The 19,727-nt window shown below is 46.2% G+C and overlaps 1 protein-coding gene across 13 annotated transcripts in view; it reads left to right on the forward strand.

The window, feature by feature from the left end:
• Positions 1-19,727, forward strand: part of AGAP1 (ArfGAP with GTPase domain, ankyrin repeat and PH domain 1) — a 324,467-nt gene that overhangs the window by 88,232 nt on the left and 216,508 nt on the right. For 7 of the 13 annotated variants that reach the window (XM_071418328.1, XM_071418324.1, XM_071418327.1 and 4 more), the window contains exons 2-4: positions 12,100-12,158; positions 16,312-16,399; positions 17,055-17,066. In XM_071418328.1, coding sequence (XP_071274429.1) covers positions 12,100-12,158; positions 16,312-16,399; positions 17,055-17,066 — 159 coding nt within the window. The remainder of the gene's footprint in view (positions 1-12,099; positions 12,159-16,311; positions 16,400-17,054; positions 17,067-19,727) is intronic. The other 6 variants (XM_071418329.1, XM_071418331.1, XM_071418330.1 and 3 more) reach the window with 1 other exon arrangement.

The following is a 19,727-nucleotide window of genomic DNA, read 5'->3' on the forward strand; positions in this document are numbered from 1 at the left end:
CACTTGAGTTTTTTGGTTCACCCAGGAAACACAAATAGCCAGAGGGCAGGATTTTTGCAGAGACCCACAACAGTCTGATTTCCTGGATGAGTACTTTTTTTAAAAATATGTCATATTACCAGTTCTGGCAAAGTAAACATTCAGCTCTATAAGCCTCAAATGGAGAAGGATTAATAAGTGGATATTTGCAGTGGTTCTGTGTTGATTTAGATCTCAGGCACTGCAAGAATTCCCCAGGTGCTGTGTGGAAGGGGAGCCACAGGAATGGTAGGGAATGGACCTTGGCATCCTGGTGCTTTTTCCTTCCTTCTGGCTTCCTCCAAAGCTGCAGCTTTATCTGCAGGGAGAGCTGAGAGAGCCTTTGTGTTGCAGCCTCTGAGTCTAAAGTTCATGTGAGCAATGGTTTGGGTTTCCAAAATCAAGACTTGGGATTTGCACGGGTCCTGTGTTTTCCAAAAGGCCTGGTTGGTAGCAGGTGCTTTTTAAATAGGCAGCTGTGGAAGGAAACTCTTTCCTAATGGAGCTTTTAGTCACAGATTATCTTTTTCTGACTGTTCTTAACTGGTTTTAAGCACTTTTCAGGCAAGAGGTGCTGGCTGACCCAAGCCCTTCCCTGCTTGATTGGCTTTGTGCTGGCTTGAGGATGCAGCCCTGGCTCAGCTGTGCTAATTCCCAGGTTTTTAGTGCTGGTTTCATGTCCTGGTGGCTTCACAGGCAGCAGGGAAATGAAATGGGGTAAGTGGGTATCAGCCTTGTTGCAGGAAGATAAAAAGCAGTTGTGCAGCTGAGGTGAGGGTGCTGCCAGAGCAGAGCTCCCAGGGCAGGGAGAGCATCCAGGGCACTGCCTGTGCTGGGAACCTTTATGGGGCCTTCTCCTCTCCCCATCAGGTCAGGGAGATGCTCCCATGCACACAGGGCATGTGTTCCCCAGCCCACTTTTTAGGAAATCAGCCTTTTTCTCCCAGTGGATCTCTGTGCAAGCCAAGGAGAATGGGCCCCTTTGCACTGTTTCCCTGTTGCTGTAACCAAGGCTTTTGCTCTGCTTCCAGATCAGCATTAATTCCCTTTGAGACCATGCCTTGGATTGCATCAACTCTCTTTCTTTTGTTTTTTTTTTTTGACATTTGACAAAAGCTTTGTTTAAACAAAGTGAGATGTGCATCAGGCTAATAACTATAAACCCAGTCAGATTATCCCTGCTGGGCTGTTCTCTGGAGAACAGTGTCTCATTTGTGTGTTTTCCACTAATCATCTCCAAATCTTGCATGGGTGATATCAAGTTAGGGAAAGTGGATTTAGGATTACATATGGTGCAGTCAGGGAAAAAGAGGCTCTGTTTTGACAACCAGCATAGCAATGTGGGAGACATGACTCCAGTTCTAAAAAATGTTTTCAGAAATGTGTTGCATAAACAAGTCATCATTTCCCTGGTGGAGAGGGGAAATGTTTTTCTAGATGTGTTTCTGCACAAACCTCCTGTAGCCTCAGCTAAAGGCACTGGAAAAGGTCAGATGATGTCAGAGCACAGGTTTGGGTGCACAGGCAAGGAAAATGGGCTGATTTGGGATTGAATTGTGCCAATCTGCAGGGTTTGGGTGCTGTCACTGCAGCAGGTGGCCCAGGGCAGCAGAAGGATGAGGAATCCTCCATGGCAGCCTCACTCCTCTGCAGGTGCCTGGAGAGTGCAGGGGCATTTTGGGGTGGAAAGAGTGCAGGCTCAGCTGGGTTGTAGGAGTTTGTGTAGGTTCAGCTGGGTTGTAGGAGTTTCTATAGGTTCAGCTGTGTTGTAGGAGTTGCTGTAGGTTCAGCTGGGTTTGGGTTGTAGGGGTTTGTGTAGGTTCAGCTGGGTTTGGGTTGTAGGGGTTTGTGTAGGTTCAGCTGGGTTTGGGTTGTAGGAGTTGTTGTGGGTTCAGCTGGGCTGTAGGGGTTTGTGTAGGTTCAGTTGGGCTGTAGGAGTTTGTGTAGGTTCAGCTGGGCTGTAGGAGTTGTTGTGGGTTCAGCTGGGTTGTAGGAATTGTTGTAGGTTCACCTGGGTTTGGGTTGTAGGGGTTTTTGTAGGAGTTTTTGCTGGGTTTGGATTGTAGGAGTTGTAGGTTCAAGCTGGCTTGTAGGAGTTTCTGCAGGTTCACCTGGGTTATAGGAGTTCTTGTAGGAGTTGTTGTGGGTTCAGCTGGGCGGTAGGAGTTTCTGTGGGTTCAGCTGGGCTGTAGGAGTTGTTGTAGGAGTTTCTGTGGGTTCAGCTGGGTTGTAGGAGTTTTTGGGGGTTCAGTTGGATTATAGGAGTTTCTGTAGGCTCAGCTGGGTTGTAGGAGTTTTTGTGGTTCAGTTGGATTATAGGAGTTCCTGTAGGCTCAGGTGGCTGTAGGATCACACCCACTAAAGCACCTTGACTCCATCCTGGGTGTGACAAGGGCAGAATTTGCTTCTGTGTGCATTAATCAATCACCCTCAGAGTGCAACCAGAGTTGGATCTGAGAGTGGGGTCTGTAGGGGATGGATAAATGAGGTACTGGGGTAGGGCAGACTTGGCTTTTATGGGGAAATCACAGCTCACATTTACTTGTAGGGAAGGACAAGGGAAATCTTTCATTTAATTGCTTTTGTTCAAGGCTTGAGCTGAGCTGCCTTGTTCAAGGCTTGAGCTGAGCAGGTAAGAGGCAGGGTCCTCTTGTGCATGGAAGTTTTTAAAAGTAGGAAATCATGTCTAGGAATAAATAATTGAGTTCTTTTTTTCCATGTTGAAAAGACCCAGCAGCAAATCCTGGAGGAATCAGCTGCAGCCTTTTCAGTTTAAGGTTCTGATGACTGCCCAGGGAAAGCAAAAACCCAGGAGCTGGCTGTGCACAGCTACAGAAGAACCTGGTGGTGGTTGGTGCCGGATGTTCTGGTGGCTGGAGCTTGCTGTGGGTCAGTGTGGGGAGAGAAAAAGGAAGGTGAAGTTGGTCCAGGCAAGAGCAACCCCCCTGAGGAGTGGGGCAGCCAGGGGGGATCAGCGTGAGGGAGGAGGGGGAGCTAAAGATGGAGTCACTCTTGTTCCTCCCTGCTTACTTAAGGGTTAAAGAGCACATAGTGAAACTGGGAAGAGGCAGATTACAACCCAGCCCAGCAGTTTTCCCTTCTGTTGTAATCCCAAAGACAATGGAGCTGTGGGTGCCTGCAGGACCTGGCAGTGTCCTCAGCAGAGATGCACAGCTGTGAGTGGCTGTGGAGAGAGGCTGCCTCTGCCTGAGCTGCTTGTTCACAGAATCCCAGCATGGATTGGGCTGGAAGGGAGCTCAGAGATCCTCCCATCCCACCCCTGCCATGGCAGGGACACCTTCCACTGTCCCAGGCTGCTCCCAGCCCCATCCAGCCTGGCCTTGGGCACTGCCAGGGATCCAGGGGCAGCCACAGCTGCTCTGGGCAGTGCCAGGGCCTGCCCACCCTGCCAGGGAACAATTCCTAATTCCCAGTATCCCATCTAAGCCTGCCCTCCTTTTGTTTAAAGCCATTCCCCCTTGTCCTGGCACTCCAGGCCCCTGCCAATTTTTAGTCTGGGATTTGGTGTTAAACACTCTCAGGTGTTTGTACTTCTGTTCCATTAAGCCTGTCTTGATATTCCCATTCTCTCCTTCCTCCTAGACCTTTTTCCCCCCAAGGCTGCTGTGGTTTTGCTCATTTACTGCCATCTGCTCCATGTTCTGCTGCTTAAATGTTGGTGATGCTCAGGTGTTACCCAGAACAAACTCCCCTGTGCAATGCCAGGGCTGGGAATCCTGGGCAGACTGCCTTACTGTGTGCTGAGTTTTACTTAGCATTGCTTCTAGAGCTGTGTCAGGGGGGTTTAGGTTGCATTTTAGAGAAAGGTTCTTCCCCCAGAGGGTGCTGGGCACTGCCCAGGCTCCCCAGGCAATGGGCACAGCCCCAAGGCTGGCACAGCTGCAGGAGGGTTTGGACAATGCTCCAGGGATGCCCAGGGTGGGATTGCTGGGATTCTGTGCAGGGCCAGGGCTTGGACTGGATGGTCCTTGTGGGTCCCTTCCAGCTCAGGATATTCCATGATTCCATTTTCTTCTCTATCAAGTAGTCACCAAGTTCCCCTTTTCTTTTTACTTGTTTTTTGAGTTTCAGCCATTTTTACCTATCTGAAAATTAAAAGCTAAAAGTCTCTGCAGCCTGCCCTCCCTTTTGTGTTGTTTTTTTGTTTTTTTTTTTTTTTTGGGTTTTTTTTTTTTTGGGGGGGGGGGTTTTTTTTGCATCTCTATTGGGACTTTCTTCTTGCCAGATAAATCTGTTCCTATATTCTTTCAAAATGCTCTTTTCCCCCCACTTCATCTCTTTTAATTTCTCCTTTCATGTCGATTTTTCTCGTGCCAACTGCAGAAGCTGTCCCTTTTCATCTTTGATGCTTCTCAGGGAGGTTCCTCATTAATATTCAGATCGGAATAAGAAAAAGGCTGATTCCTAGTTTGTGTCTGTAGTCAGGAGAGGCAGCCCAGGCTGTGGCTTTTCAAGGGTCTCACTTTGGGTGCTTTGGACATCCTTGCTCCTTGGGACATGGGTTTTGTTGGGGGTTTTCCCTCCTGCCTGTCTCAAGTCAAAACTTTATCTCCAGCTTTTCACTGAGCTCCCTGTGGGATCCTCTTTCCTGTGCTGGCACTGCCCTTCCCCTGAGGCAGGAGATGGGAGAAAACTGATCTCACCTCTCAGCCTGCCCTGATTTTTGGCAGACACAACAAAATAAAGCATTTAGCAACCATTCCCTCTCCAGTGCCTTCTTTTCCTGCTTTCCACTCTTTCCACTCTTTTCCTGCTGTGGTTCTGTGTTTAGCTGAATTTCTGTGGGGATTTGGCCCTTAGGAAATATTGTTTATTGCCTGAAATCAGAGATGTTGCTGCACTGCAGAGATGATCATTTCCCTTCCCAGTTTTATTGGAGCAGGGAGCAGTTGTGCTCCAGGGCTGCTTTCATTTTCTCTTTGTCTGCTCTTTATGTTCCTTTCAGCCTCTTGGTGGGGTTGTCATTGCCTGCTGGAAAAGGGGCTGGCCCAGCTTCCCACTGCCACATTTCTGTAAGGGATGTGTTGGGAAATGTGCATTTGATTGGAATGATGTTCCTGACACTCCTCACCCACACCATCCCCTGCTCTGTGCTTCTCCCACAGCAGAAAACTCTGCTTTCATCTGGGGGATTTTAATTTCTCTTACACTAACTGTGTGTGCCAGCTCCAGGACCCAACCCAACTGGGAAAATACAGGGAATGGGAAGTTGTCCTTGTTAAGTATGTAATTTATTTTTTCTTGTAAAAAGCCTGCAGCCAAAATATCTGCTCTGTTTGGTTTTGGGATTTGTTTTGTGGGCTGGGGAGGCTTAGGATGAATAGTCAGGCTTGGAGCTGCTTTATATTTAAGGGCAAAACAAATAATTTGGTGATGTTGGATGTAAAACTTTGTGCATGAGATTGGCTTTGGGAATGTACTTAGGTCCAGTATCCCTCATTCCTTTTGTAGGAAGCACAGCATTATCCTTAAGGAGGTTACACCTCTTTCAGCACCCAGCAGAAAGCTGTGAGGAGTGAGAGAGGGGGAATATTAACAGCAGCAAAAAACCTTTTGGTTGGAACAATTAGAAAATTGAAGCCAAAACCCAAATACTGTGCAGAGAGCCAAGTGCTCCCCAGCTCCCAAGCCCAAAGCATATTTTGGGAAAGGCTGAGCTGGGGAGCTTGTGCAGCTCTCTGCATCCCTGGTCCTCCTTTTGTTTCCATGGCAGCACAAAGGATAACACTGCTGCTGCAGCTGCCAGATGCTGCTGGAGCAGAGATTACAGCTTTGACCTAAATATCTCTTTAATACAGTTCTCAGTTACTGGGAGAGGCTTTTCAGATGTCAGAGATAAGGGAGGCTCTGATGAGCACGGGCTGGGATTCCTGGTGCCTGAACTGCTCAAAGCTCAGCCTCGTTCTCCTGTTTGTAATTAGGAATTGGGCATGGCCAGAGATAAATCTGCCCAGTATCAAACATTTCTGCTGGAGCTGGTGGGGTTTTATCCATCCTGACAGGGATGGGAGGAGCCCTGAATTGCCAGCTCCTGAAATCCCTCTGGTTTTAGGGCTGGGATTGAATTCTCTGTGGCACTTTGGTGGTTTGCTCTGCAGTGTGGGCACTGGAGCTGTTGGTGAGGTGTCAATAAAGCTTTGTCCTGCCTGGGATGGCATTCCCAGAGCCTGGCTGGAGCTCCCACCCACAGGAGGAGCAGGGCAGGGAGCTGCAATGCTGCTCTCTGCCTAAACTGCCTGAGAATTATAAATTACACATCTGCAGCTCAGGAAGGAAAAAAGGGACTGCTTGGAGCTGGGTGGTTGCAGCAGTAATTCCATAGAATCCGTGATTCTGTCACACTGAGCAGGGAGGAAATAAAACCTTAAATCATCCTGGTGGGTTTTCTAAAGGTTTTATTTGTTACTGCTTTGTAGTTATTGTTTGGTGTAATGGAACAGGGTGAACAAGCAGAGAGGACTCATATAAAAAACTGATTTGAAAAACCCAAACACAACAGGTATAAAAATTCATAGAATTCCAGGGTGATTTGTGTTGGAAGGGACCTTAAAGCCCAACCAGTTCCACCCCCTGCCATGGGCAGGAACACCTCCCACCCATAAAGGGTGCTCAGAGCCCCATAAAACATAGAAAAAGAACCTTTTGAAACATGACACGACCTTCCAAATAATATTTTATGCAAAGCTTAGAAATCAACATGTCAGGATGGTTTTCTGCTGTTTTCTGTTGGAGCTGACTCAATGCTTTGACCCAAAATGCTGGGGGCTGGGTTGGAGAGGATGTGCTGTGAGATTAACCCCCCTGAAAAATGCATGTTTTAGGAGGATCACAGGTCTCAACCCAAAAGCTGCACATTTCCCTCTTTGCTCAGAAAATCAGCACAGGAGCTTTGGGAAATACATCCTGAAAGTGCTGCTTTGATACAGCTCCAAGAGAGCCATGTGTGGCCTTACCTGCATCCTTGTGGGCAAGTGGGAGCTTGTAGGAATATTTTCTGTACCAGTTCACTCTCAGGTTTTTATTTCAAAGCAGAAGAAACTCTAAATATTGCTTGTAATGCAGGAATTATTGAAGGGGGAGAGCAGCACGTGATGTGGCTGTTGGTGCTTATAATTCATCCCCGTGTTTTTGAGGGCTCTTGTTCTTAGCAAAAAGCATCTTTAGCTGAGGGTTTCCAGAGAAACCCCTTGGCTTTTCCATATTTATTTACAGCTTTTCCTTGTTCAGAGGGACAGCAAAGTAATGTTGGGATTGCCTGAGGGAAGATTTTGCTGAGAAACTTTGCAAGAATTAGGAAAGATTTAAGTCCTTTCATCCTGCAGAGGTATCTGCCCACCTTTCCCTCACCACTCCTTTTGCCACTGGCTTTCCATCTGGATCAGAGGAAGAGAAAGCTCTGAGCTTCTCAGCTTGCTTGTCAAGGGTGAGAGATTTGGGTGAAAAAGGGGCAGAACAAGGTCAGTGGAACAAGGCTGGTGATGGGCAGGCTGCTGTGCTGGCACTGCCCAGGGCTGGGTTAATATTGGGGCTGCCCAGGCTCTCCTAAACTAATAATAATAATAATAATAATAATAATAATAATAATAATAATAATAATAATAATAATAATAATAATACAGCCAAACTGCTCTGGCTGCTGGGGTTTATCCTCAGGGATGGTCCCAGAGGGTGGAGAGGGTGCTGTAAATCTGACTGGCCCCAGCTTTTAGAATCTTTTTCTCAGAGCTCCCATTGGCTGCCTTGCTGCTGCTGATTAATTCAATTTACTGCCACGATTCCATGACAGTAAATGGAGTTAATTTAGGAGAAGGTTTCCAGTGTGAACACTCAGGGATGGGATGAGCCAGAGTGCTGGACTCAGGACAGCCAGGCCCTTGCTGGGGTCACTGCTGGGAAACATTTCTGATTTTCATGCCTTCCCTCCCCTCTTCTGACCCATGGATGCTGGGATTGGCCTTGACCCTGTGTTTTCTCTCATTAGCATTGCTTTGCTGATATTTATTTTGGTTTTAGTGGTCATTCCTGCATTTGAAGAAGTAGATTTTTCTGTTGGGAAATTCTAAGCAGGGCTTTTAAATATGGAATATTGGAACAGCCAGGCCTTGGGGTCAGCTGCTCTCCTGTGCCATGGGGTGCATGGACCTGGGCAAGAGTGGCCACCAAACCCCTGGATTCCACCCCAGGAGGTGCTGCCCCATCCCTGGAAGTGTCCAGGGCCAGTTTGGATAGGGCTCCTGGGGTATTGGAGGTGTCCCTGCTCATGGTGGAGTGGATGGGCTTTAAGGTTGCTTCCAACCCCAAACTACACAGTGACCCTAAAACCCCTAAAGTGACCCCAAAACAGCAAACCCAAACCCCTAAACTGACCCCAAACCCCACATGGGGGGTCCCAAACTGACCCCAAAACAGCAAATTTAAACCTCAAACTCACCCCAAACCCGTCATGGGGGTCTGGGATTCATGTGGTGGAACCAACATCTCATTCTTAATACTGGAATTAAGAAGGTTCCTCTGGATGGGGCTGAGTTACTAAACTGAGGTTTTAAAACAGGTGAGGATCCTCTTGGAGTTCTTGCTTTACTGTAGTGGTAGAAATCAAAACAGAAGAATTGAGGGAAAAAAAAGAAGAAGACTTCTGTTGTGGCAGAGTCAACTTTGGGAAGGAAATGCAGCTTAAATGATCTTGGTGCACGTTTTAAAAAGGCACCAGTGACACCATGAATATTTGAAGCTTTTGATCAGTGGTGCAGAAATGAAAGGAGCAGCAGATGCAACTGTGATTAATTATTGCTAAAAGCCATTTCTTGCACATGTGGAGGTTGAGTTCACTGGAATTCCAGGGCTGGGCAGTAATGCAAACAAGACCCCAGCTTCATCCATGTGGTTCTGTTTATTATGCAAATCTCTTCCAATGAGTTTAATCAACATGTGCTGCTGGGGGGTGGCAGCTTCAGCTTCAGAGGATTTTTGTGGGCTGGACAATTTGGGCTCTGCCTGCTCCAGTTTGATGGATCCAATGGTTCATGCTGTAGCTCTAAGTCAGTTTTCTTTATTTAGGAAAATAACCTGTTTGCCATGTTCTGTCTGTGAGTGTTTCACCTTTTCACCTTGACTTCTAGGAATAAATCAGTTTTTCCTGAGGTATTCCCAGAAGGAATTGGGCAGAGGCTGCTTCCAAGTCCATCCCAATGATGGCACACAAACCTCACACTGCAGAATAGACCAGGTGCTGTTTTATGCCATGGTCTGTGTTTAGCTGTGGTAATTCCTTCTAAACATGCCAGTGTAGAGCAATCTCATGGATCTCCTAGCAGAAATAAGTTGGTTTTATTTTTTTAAAGGGCACTGGGAGACCTTATGTAAATTAATTGCAACTTGGGGATAATAGAAGTGGGAGATTTTAGTTTAAATCTAAATTAGTTGGGTTGAGGTCAAGGTGTTTGGGTTTTTGGTGTGAGGGTAGGTTTTTTTTTGTTTGTTTGTTTGGGGTTTTTTGGGCTTTTTTTGTTTGGTTGGTTTTGTTTGTTTGTTTGTTTAACAGGCATATTTTGCCAATAAAATGGAATTTCAACCATTCCCAAGTATTCTGGATGCTCAAAACCTGTGTGGGGGCAGACTTTAGTAAAAAAGGGAAAGGTAGCTTTGTCAAGAACTCCAGCACCTTGCCAAGTGAATTTTATTTTATTTCTTATATTGGTAATTGGGCCTAAAATGCACATACTGCCCACACTGAGGGTCCTTGAGATCTGATAGAGTTTTGGAAGGTCCTGGTGTGGGGTTTTGGTGCATTTTTATGAAGGAAGAACCAAGCAGGAGGAATAAATTCAAGTCCTTGGGCTGGGTCATCCTCCCTTTCTGCAACTGCCCACCTTCTGCTTTGTCTTTTGGCCTCTGTGTTTTTTGGGATTCCAGCTTTCATTGCCTCCCTGGTTTGTCCTTTTGGAAAGCACAGGTGTTCCAAAACAATATTTTAAGGTTTTTACAAGATTTGTGGTGTTCTTTTACCCTTGTGCAGCTCCCCTTTGGCTTGGCAGGTTTTTTTTTTTGCAGTTCTCCAAGTCAGCAGCAGTGATTTGCTCACTCACCTTGTTTTAATCTTCCATGATGATAAAATCCAGTGGTTCTCCTGTATGGAAGCTTGTTGACATTTAATGGGGAGCTCTCCCAATTTGTTTCACACACCTAAACCTCCACAAGTCAGGGCTAAGAGGCTCCTGATGGTTTTCCTTGACTCCTGAGAGTCTGGAGCTGAGCTGAAACCTCCTCATCCCCTTCAGCCTTGGCTGCTCCTTCCCAAATCCACAGCAAACCATGGGAGTTGATGGTTTCCTGTTAGGGCAGGGACATTTTTCCCCCAATACCCACTCTAAAGCTCCCATCCCATTGCTCCCTGTCTGGGCAAACATTCCTCCCTCCCAGGAAGGCAGGAAAACATCCCAGACCAGCTGTGCTCCCTTTGGAATGCCTCGATCATTCCCATTTCCCAAATGGAAACTGCTGCTGGTTCTGTCTCCATCTCAAGTTCTGGGTGTGCCTCAGAAAGGTTTTCCTGGGGGTTTTGATCCACTGGGAATTCAGGCCATGGAACAGGAGCTGCATGAGCACAGTGTCTTCTCTTGCACCTGCAATGCCAAAGGTTGAACCCAATTTCACTCTGAGCCTTTGCTTTTCCTTCTCCTGCCCATGAGTGTGTGGGAGGCAGCACACCTACCTGTCCCAAAATACTGATTATTTTCCCTGTGTTCTCATACAGATACACACAGGATTTATTCACAGCTGGAATACAAAGGGATGTGTTAGGTAAAACTGCAGAAGGTTTCCTAATTCCTGGCTAAGAGGTCTTTTTGGACTATTGAGGCAAAAGCAATGCATTTAATGGAGATAGACTAGAAAACACAAGTTTGCTTTGTGATTGTTTTTAGGGGGCTGCTGAGAGAGCTTGGATGGTTTCTGGAGTCAGTGAGGGTCACATCTGGAGTAGGAAATTGCCTCCAATTTCTTTCTTCTCCAGATGAAAAAAATCAAATGGAGCAGCCTTCTCCTGCTGCTGATGGGTGCATTGGAGGGGAAGCAGTGGCTGGCAGGACCCTGAGAGGTTTGTTTAAAACCAGGGTGGTTTTAACCTTGCAGCTCTTATCTCCTGTGGCCTCAGGGACTGATTGGAGCACCAGGAATCTCAGTGCTGCTCCATTTCTCTGGGCTTGGAGCTGATCTGCTCAGCTGGAGCATCCTGTGCAGCACAGGTTGTGCAGGAGTTAAATCAGCATCCACGCTGGGTTTGTAACACAAACATCACTCTCTGTCTGCTTACAGCTGACCAGGCCTTTATGGAAGGAACAAAATGACAAATGTTTTTAAATACAGAAAAATGGAGCCTTATTTTTGTTCTTTGGTGTGGAATTGTCAGTGAGGTAGGAGCCAGGTGCAGCCCAAGAGCTTAATTTCTGTGATAAACCTGCCTTTCTTCAAGGAATCAACCCCTGCCACAAGCAGTTTTTAATTAATATTGTAGTAAATGGCTCTGTGGTTTATTTCTGCCTAGATTATGCTCCTGAAAAAATGATGTGTTTGAGGAATAAAAAGAGATTTTCCCCTGCCTGAGCAGGGCTGCTCCCACTGACTCTGGCTGCTGCAGTTGCTGACATGAAGTGTGATGTGCAGCAGAAAATAGCATGTTTCACAGCCAGCAGATTTTCTTATTTACCCTGGTGGAGAAGTGACTGCAGCTGCAGTGGTGACATGAATGTGACAAACCCAGGGCTTTTCCTGTGGATGGGAAATGGCTTAAGCAGGTACACACTGGGAGAGCCTTTGCTCTAACTGGAGTGAGTTTGAGCTCTGGGATGATGTGGGAGCACCTGCTGCTGGGAGCAGATCCATGCAGAATGGGAATTTTGGGGATTTTTTGTACAATTTCCCTGCTTTTTGTCATGTTGGACTGTCAACCTCCCCAGAATCGGACCTTTGGTCTCACATTTCCAAAGCTGTGGCATGAAATTGTTTGCAGCAGAGCATGAAATGTCATTATCCTGATGTTGGGAATGTTCTCCTCTTCCACAGATGCCTTTGTGAACAGCCAGGAATGGACACTGAGCCGCTCTGTGCCCGAGCTGAAAGTGGTGAGTTGGTGTTTGCTCCTGCCTGGGACACGCTGGGAATGTCACACACCACTGGGGACCTCCCAAGCTTCACTCCAGCTGCTTCTGGGGGAATGTGGAGAGCAGTTTAATAAGGAAAGGATTTTCCCTTTCCATGTCTATTATAGACTCACAGGAGGGTTTGGATTGGGAGGGACCTCAAAGCTCATCCCATTCCAGGGACACCTCCCACTATCCCAGGCTGCTCCAAGCCCCCTCCAACCTGACCCTGAACACTTCCAGAGCTGAGGCTACCTTTATGTATATTCAATATTCATTTTGCTCATACTTCAAAGATCTCTCAGGGTTTTATTGCTGCTGGAGTTTGTTCTGCTCCATGAACCAGCTTCCAAGGGGGATCCTCTCAGCAGGGAAGTCTTAGGAGGGCAGTGGAAGTTAGCAGCTGACATGTAAAGCTCATTTTATCTCCCCATTTTAAGTTTCCATGATTTCAAGGAGCAAATGTCTGTTCTCCCTCTCTTTAAAGAATTTAAAGCTTTTCCCAAAATCTGAGTTGACAGTAGTGTTTTGTGGAAGTGAGAGAATCTGCAAGGCCACACTTAGCAGGGTAAATGCACTTTTAATAAAGGCATTTTAATGGCAGCAGCATCCTCACAACTACAGTTCTGTGGCTGCTTTGATTTTAGCAGTGCTCAAGGTGAGTGCAGGAAAAACCTGGCAGTCAGTGGATGTAATTCCCTAGTGCAGGAAGGGTCACCAGGTTTTGTTAAACAGATAGTGTCATTAGGAAGGCCCCAAATACCTCACACAATGAAAAACCAGGAATTCAGGACTGGAAGGTGTTGGTTGAGTAGGATTCCAGCACTGTGAGCTGGCTTATCCTGGGTTTCCTTGCCCATCCCTTCCCCTCCTCTGAGCCCTGCTAATTCACAGCACCCCCCAAGAAAACTGGGAATTGCAGGAGAGAGCAGAGCTGCAGGCACCCCATGCTGGGGTTCAGGGCACAAACCATTGCTGAGCACCAGCTGATGGTCTCAGGGTACATTTTTCTCTTTTGCCAGCCTGGCTGCACCATGGGAGAGTTACCTTGGGTGTCCTGCCCCTGATTTGACTGAAGCAGGGCTGGGAAATTTCAGATTTCAGCTGTGTGGCTGCTGCAGAGAATGGATTTGCAGTGGTCAGCGTGCCACAGGAGCTGCCCAAGGGGAAAAGCACAACTGCTGCTGTTACAAAAATAATAATTTGATTATAGCCCTGCAAATGATGGAAGCCAGCAGCACCAGCTGTGCCTGTGAACTTGTGCTCCAAGAGGAAGGGTAAATTAGGAAGCCCAGCTGAAATCTGCTCTGCCTTTCCTGCACATCTGCCCTGTGTGTCCCCCCCCGCCATTCCCTTACTTCAGCCTCATCCTAGGTGCTCCTGGGGCTGAGGAACATCAGGGCCATGTAGAAGGGAGAGGTTGTCCCCTTGCACAGGCTGGGAGGTCCTTAATTGGATTATTGTTGTTATTTATCTTTGATTTATTTCTAGAGCGGCTGTGTTGTACCCTTTTCTTTAAAGGGAACAGAAACTGGCTCTGGGAGAGCAGAGAGAGCCCCCAGGGCTGCAATAAAGGAAGGAGGTATTTCTCAGTGTGCCTCTGAGGAAAGGACAGCAGTCTTTGCCTCCTTTCTTTAGCTTGGTTTCCTTCCAGTGCTCAGAAGGACATTCAGGGCCACCTTGGAGGGGTTTGGAGCAGCCTGGGATAGTGGGAGGTGTCCCTGTCCATGGCAGGAGGAGGGATGGGATGGGCTTGGAGGTCCCTTCCAGCCCAAAGCAGTCTGGGATTCTGTAACTGGTTCCCTGCTGATCCAGTACTTGGGTTTTACTTATGGATTTTGATGCTTTTATTGTGGTCAAGATCTTGGTGAGACCTCTGCCTTTGGTGTTCCTGGGCCCTCTTTGTTCAAATGTTAAATGAGGATGTGTTAGGCAGAATAAACATGAGAGATTGCTGGATAAAATCACCAAATTTCCTGCAAAAAAAATCTGCCAAGTGCAGCCAGGCTCCTCTCCTGGCCAGCTTTAAAATGCCAAGTGCCATCAATACAGTTTCTGATTTTCCCCAACAGGCTTTAGGAGGCGTGGGCAAAGTGGCTGGGGTTTGTTTTACAGCATGTCTGGCACATGGAAATAAATGATTCAGTGTTGCACAAGTCAGAACTGAAAAGAGCAGTGAGTTGTAGCTGAATTTTCTCCTCCCTGAACTGGGTTAGGGTGGTATTTTTGTTCTCTAACGTGCTTGTCATAACTTGGTGCATTTCAGGCATATCCATAAATAAATGGAGATGACTGGGATTGTTTGTGTGTAAAGCAGGGGAGAGAGGAATATGACTGCTGTGAAAACAGGCTGGCATTTTTGTCATGCTGTGGGGGATCAGCCTTAAAGCAAATATTAATGTTGACAAACAGAGAAACTGTATCAGAAGTCAGATTTCCCCCTCCCCCCCCCCGTGTAAAATTTATTGTTCCTATTTTGTAGGAATGTGTCAGAGAACCTGAAGTGTTGTCAAATGGTGTGACCTTTGGGATATTTAAAAAAAAAATTATATAAAATTTGTGTTCTTGAATCTTGATGTCTTTTAAATTTTGAGGGTGTCTGGATAGAATAGGGCATCCCAGCCATGGGGTGTTGCCTCTGACTGGACCCCCAGGTTGATGCTTTTCTGTTCTCCCTGGCAGTTGCAGTTTTGGCATGAGTGTACTAGAAAACAAAATTAATTTCCATCCACACAAGGCTAATCATTTTAAGTGAAGGTTTCACTGGAAAATTGTTGTCTTGGCCACATGTGTAGACCATGAAAAATACAGTTCAGCTTTCACACACTAAAATAACTATTTTTCAGTGGTGAATCCTGAATGGGGAGGACTTTGTACATTGTTGTAGGAGCTTCTCCTAGGGAAGCTTTGTGTGGAAGGGGAGATGGTGTCACTTTGGGGACGAGAGGAGGTGCCAGGGCCAAGCTGTTTGCTCACAAGGCTCCCTCAGCTCTCAGTGGGTTTGTGGTGTGAGTGGGAGTAGACAAATGTACTGCAGCTCATGGGCATGTAATGGAGGGAAAAGGCATTAATTGGAGAGATTGCTGCATGTTCTGGGGGTGAGTGACACGTGTTGGAGATGTCATTTTCTTCCCGTGACTCATCCCAGCATCCGTCCCTCCCCTGCTGCCCACGCTGTGGGATCAGCCTCAGGCAGGGGGGAATTTGGGGTGCCAGCACACCTGGCTGGGTCCCACCAAGCCAGTTTTGATCAGGAGGGTGCTGTCCTGCCAGCTGGGGCTGAGAAGATGGGGTAGGGAATGTGCAGCTCGTGGCTGCTGCCTCGGCCCCTTTGGCAATCCAGGCAGATCAGCAGAGTTCATCTTCTCTCCAGGGACCTTCTGTTCTGAACCTCTGGTGAGGGTCAAGTAAACAGGAGAGAGCAGAGCAGGCTGGGTTTGTTTCAACGGGGAAGAGAAGCTTCCATCACCTCCCTCCCCCAAGAAGGGAGCACAGTGTCCTCAGCTCTGTGCTCCCCTTTAAAGCCTCCAGCCCCTAATCTCCTCAAGCCCGTGGGCAGTTGAGCACCTCCAGGAAGAAAACTCTGTGGGGTTGGGCTGAAATATTTCCCTGGGAGGGTGGGGAGGCCCTGGCACAGGGTGGCCCATCCCTGGCAGTGTCCAAGGCCAGGTTGGGCAGGGTTTGGAGCACCCTGGGATGGTGGAACAAGATGATCTCTCAGGTCCCCCCCACCCCAAACCACTGCTCTTCATAACCTCACCCTCATTAAACCCTACACTCCTAACCATCCTGGCTATCTTCTCAGTGGCCCTAGGAGAATGAATAGGACTCAACCAAACACAAATTTGAAAAATCCTAGCTTTTTCTTCCATCTCCCACCTAGGCTGAATAGCAATCATTATTATCTACAACCCTAAACTTACCCTCCTCAACTTCTACCTATACCCTATAATAACTGCAACTGGTTTCCTCACACTAAATACAATCAAAGTTCATTTATCTCTTGGCACGTTTTGCTCCCTGTCTGTTCCTTGGGGTGTTATTCCACGTGTAGATTTTGCTTGAAGACACAGCTTTTTGCAGGGGTGGCTTGCAGCTGAGTTTTTTGTTGCTTTCTTTCCGTGTTGCACGTCAGGGGATCGTGGGGAACCTGGCGAGCGGGAAGTCGGCGCTGGTGCACCGCTACCTGACCGGCACCTATGTCCAGGAGGAGTCACCTGAAGGTAGGTGCATCCACAGCTCCCACCCTGCTTTCCCCCCACAAGCCACATCCTTGCTCATTTTTGATCATGCAGAAATGATAAAAAAAAATCCCACGTGCTATTCAAAATGCATGGGGATTTTTGCTTTGACGTTCTCCAGAGCGGGCTAAGTATGTACAATAAAATTGTGGGTTTTCCATCCTTTAAATACTTTGCTTTGCATCCTTTAAATACTTTGGCCCCCAGTGAGTGTCCATATGGGAATTAGTCCTGATGGAGGAGGAGTTGGCTGCTCTCAGTAGTGCTGCTGATTTCACTTGGGCTGTTGAAAGCCACAGTTACTGTCTGTAGTGGTGGGTTTCTTGTTAGGAGAATAAAAATCTTCACCTAAAAATGTGTAACTTACTTACTGTTTAATATATTAAATATTTGTGTTTTTTTTAAAAATGTTTTTATGGCATAGAAAATTAATTTGTTCGCTGTAGTGTTTAACATTAATCCAGTTTATAGCTTGAAATCAAAAATCATCACAGTACCTTATCAAGGTTTATCTTACAGTAAATACTTTTTTGATTATTTTTCTTTATCTGTTCTCCTTATGAACTTTTAAATCCAACTCTGAGACACTGAATTTCTGGTTCCTTCTTTCCCTTACTGGCTGTTCCCTTCTTTGCAGATATGGATGCAGGTAACTATACATTGTCTTCATGGCAGCTCTGGTTTTGAAGGACCAGATGGTGGTTTCTGTACTAGAGCGTTTTCCCCCCTTGTTTTGTGTATCATTTTGAGTTGTTCCCTTTTGATTTCAAGTCTTTAGTGCATCTCACTGTTGTTGTCTCTTGCTGTAGTTGTCTCTTCAGCAGTAGTTTGTAGTTTCATGCATCTCTGATAACATTTGTTTCCAATTAACTCTTACCACAGGAAGCTGGTTCAGCTTGGTAGTTGACATTTTAACAGCCTGGGATTGGAGTTAAAATGGGAGGAGAGGGGAAGGGAGGGATGGACAAGGAATTTTCCTGTGGAACTGCACTGACACTGAGGTCCTGCAGTTTGTAAGTTTGCCCTGAATGCTTTTGCTGGTTTGTAGCTAGGGCTGACAGTAATAATTGATGGTAGCAATTGAGCCTGTGCACAGAAGTGTGTGTGGATCATCTTGTGGCAGCTGATAGTGAGAAATGCTGACAGAGGCTGCAGAGGCACTGAGTGCAGCAAATCTTCAGCAAAAATCACTGTCTTGACAGATCTCTTCCTCCACTTCATGAACAGAGGATATTTGGTTACGTTTTTGGGGGTTTTTTTCTCTTGGAAGATTCAAATCTCCTGACTGTTGACAGGGCTACCCTCCTCTCCTCCTAAAGGATGAACATTTTAGGTGATATTCCTTGGGAGTGTTGCCATCTGTCCTCTTTGTCTTGAAGGATTTTTATTTACAGTGCTGGAGTGACGTTGGGACTGTTTTTCCTGCAAGGATTAGATGACAAAAGCAGTGTCAAATCATTTCTGTGCACATAAGTGTGCCTGACAAGCCTCACTAATGACACTGTTGCATTTCATTAACAGGAGGAAAACTGGAATAATTAAGAGCTCTGATTTGCCTTGTGAGAGATCAGGTCAAGGTTTCCAATCAAGTCAGCATGAAAGGAAATTCAACCCATATAAATTACCCTCAGTAAACATCTGCAGGGGGGATTTGTGTTTTACTTCTCTGTCAGAGAATCACAGAAGCACAGAGAGGTTTGGGTTGGAATGGCCTTTAAAACTCACCCTGTTCCACCCCTGCCATGGGCAGGGACACTTTCCATTATCCCAGGGTGCTCCAAGCCCCCTCCAACCTGGTCTTGAGCACTTTTAGGTCCTTCAAACAAGTCCCTAGAAAATCCTTCATGCTGGAGACCCTTGTGGATCCTCCCCTCGCTCCTTTCCTGAGGGACTATAAATGTGTCAGACTGTTAAATTTGATAAAGAAGAGGATGCATGTCGGATGTGAAGGTGTCAGCTGCTTGATCAGTTAAGGAAAACCTGAGTTTACTGGCTTGGAATGGCTTCCTAACAGCTAAATTTAACAGGCATCATAAAATCAGTGCCTAGTGGGTGAAGTGATGGATATTTGCTTCATGTGGAAGTGGTGATTAGGGCCAGGGGCTGCTATTTCTGCTCTCCTCTGCCTCTAAATGGCTGCAATTACCAGGAAACCTGCCCTGCATCCACATCTCCTGCAGGCCTTGAGGGCTCCAGCATCCCAGGAAATGAATTTGAGCCATGTAAAGATGGTTTCAGGTTTCCTTCAGCTCTCTCAGTGAGAGATTTCTCTCTGCCCATCACCACCTCCCTGCCATGAGGAGGAACCCTGCACTTCACCCTGCGCTTCTCTCTCACTGCCTGCCCCAGTTCTTATTTCTGCTCTGAACTTTTCAGTCCCTCCTGTGTTTGCAACTTGCAAACCTTTGTTTTCTCAAAGAATAAGTTTTTATTAGGAAGAAAAACGGCCTTGAGAGTTTTCCTTTGCATATTTAGCATCCACTCAGCTGTGCTGCTGAGTGACACATTTTAAATCAGATGTAAAAAAAGCAGCAATGTGTTACCCTGCTGTCAGGGGGGAATTTCAGTACTCTGGGACTTTTCCATTTTTTTTCTGTGATGATACAAGAAGGAAATTGTTATAGGTATGTATTTTAATACTGGCTTTTTGCAAATATTAAAGTGGATTCTATATGTGTGATGTTAAAGTAACTTTGTTATGAAGATCTAGTTTTTATTTCTGTTGTTAATTAAGCTTAGCCATAGTAGTGAAATAGCTGATATAAGTTAAAATACCTACTTAGATAACATCTAATAAACATTTAAAGGAGACACCTACTACAAATATGCCAACTATCAACATTCAATGTCTGAAGGCAGTGTAGACCAAAGCCCAAAAACTGGAGGTGATAAGAGCAGACAAAAACCATAACCAAAGAATACACATGCTCTAAAAAAAGACCCAAAAAGAAGATTTACTAAACAGTTCTTAGAACATGTGAACTGATTTAAAGAAAAGTTTGCTATGTAGAGGAGCCTATGAATATAGAACAAGCTGATATAAAAGTATTTAAAGAGTATCCCCAAAGATAACAGTGTACTCTTAGCTGTAATAACCTTTACTCTATAATCCTTGTCTCCTATTATCCTTTATTAGACTTTTTAAATTTTCACCAGAGAGTAAATGTGTTTTTCACAGAAATGATGGGAGATAAGGGATCCTAGGGATTTGTAATCTTCTAAGGTCCTTCAAAGCAATATGGAATAAAAACTGCCACTGCTGGGTGCTTTACCTGCTGAAACATCAAGTGACCTGTGGGAAATGTTGTGG

The sequence above is a fragment of the Agelaius tricolor genome, unplaced genomic scaffold (genome assembly GCF_023055355.1).
Source record: "Agelaius tricolor isolate 1412-34295 unplaced genomic scaffold, bAgeTri1.0.p SCAF_83, whole genome shotgun sequence".
In the NCBI taxonomy this organism is placed as follows: domain Eukaryota; kingdom Metazoa; phylum Chordata; class Aves; order Passeriformes; family Icteridae; genus Agelaius; species Agelaius tricolor.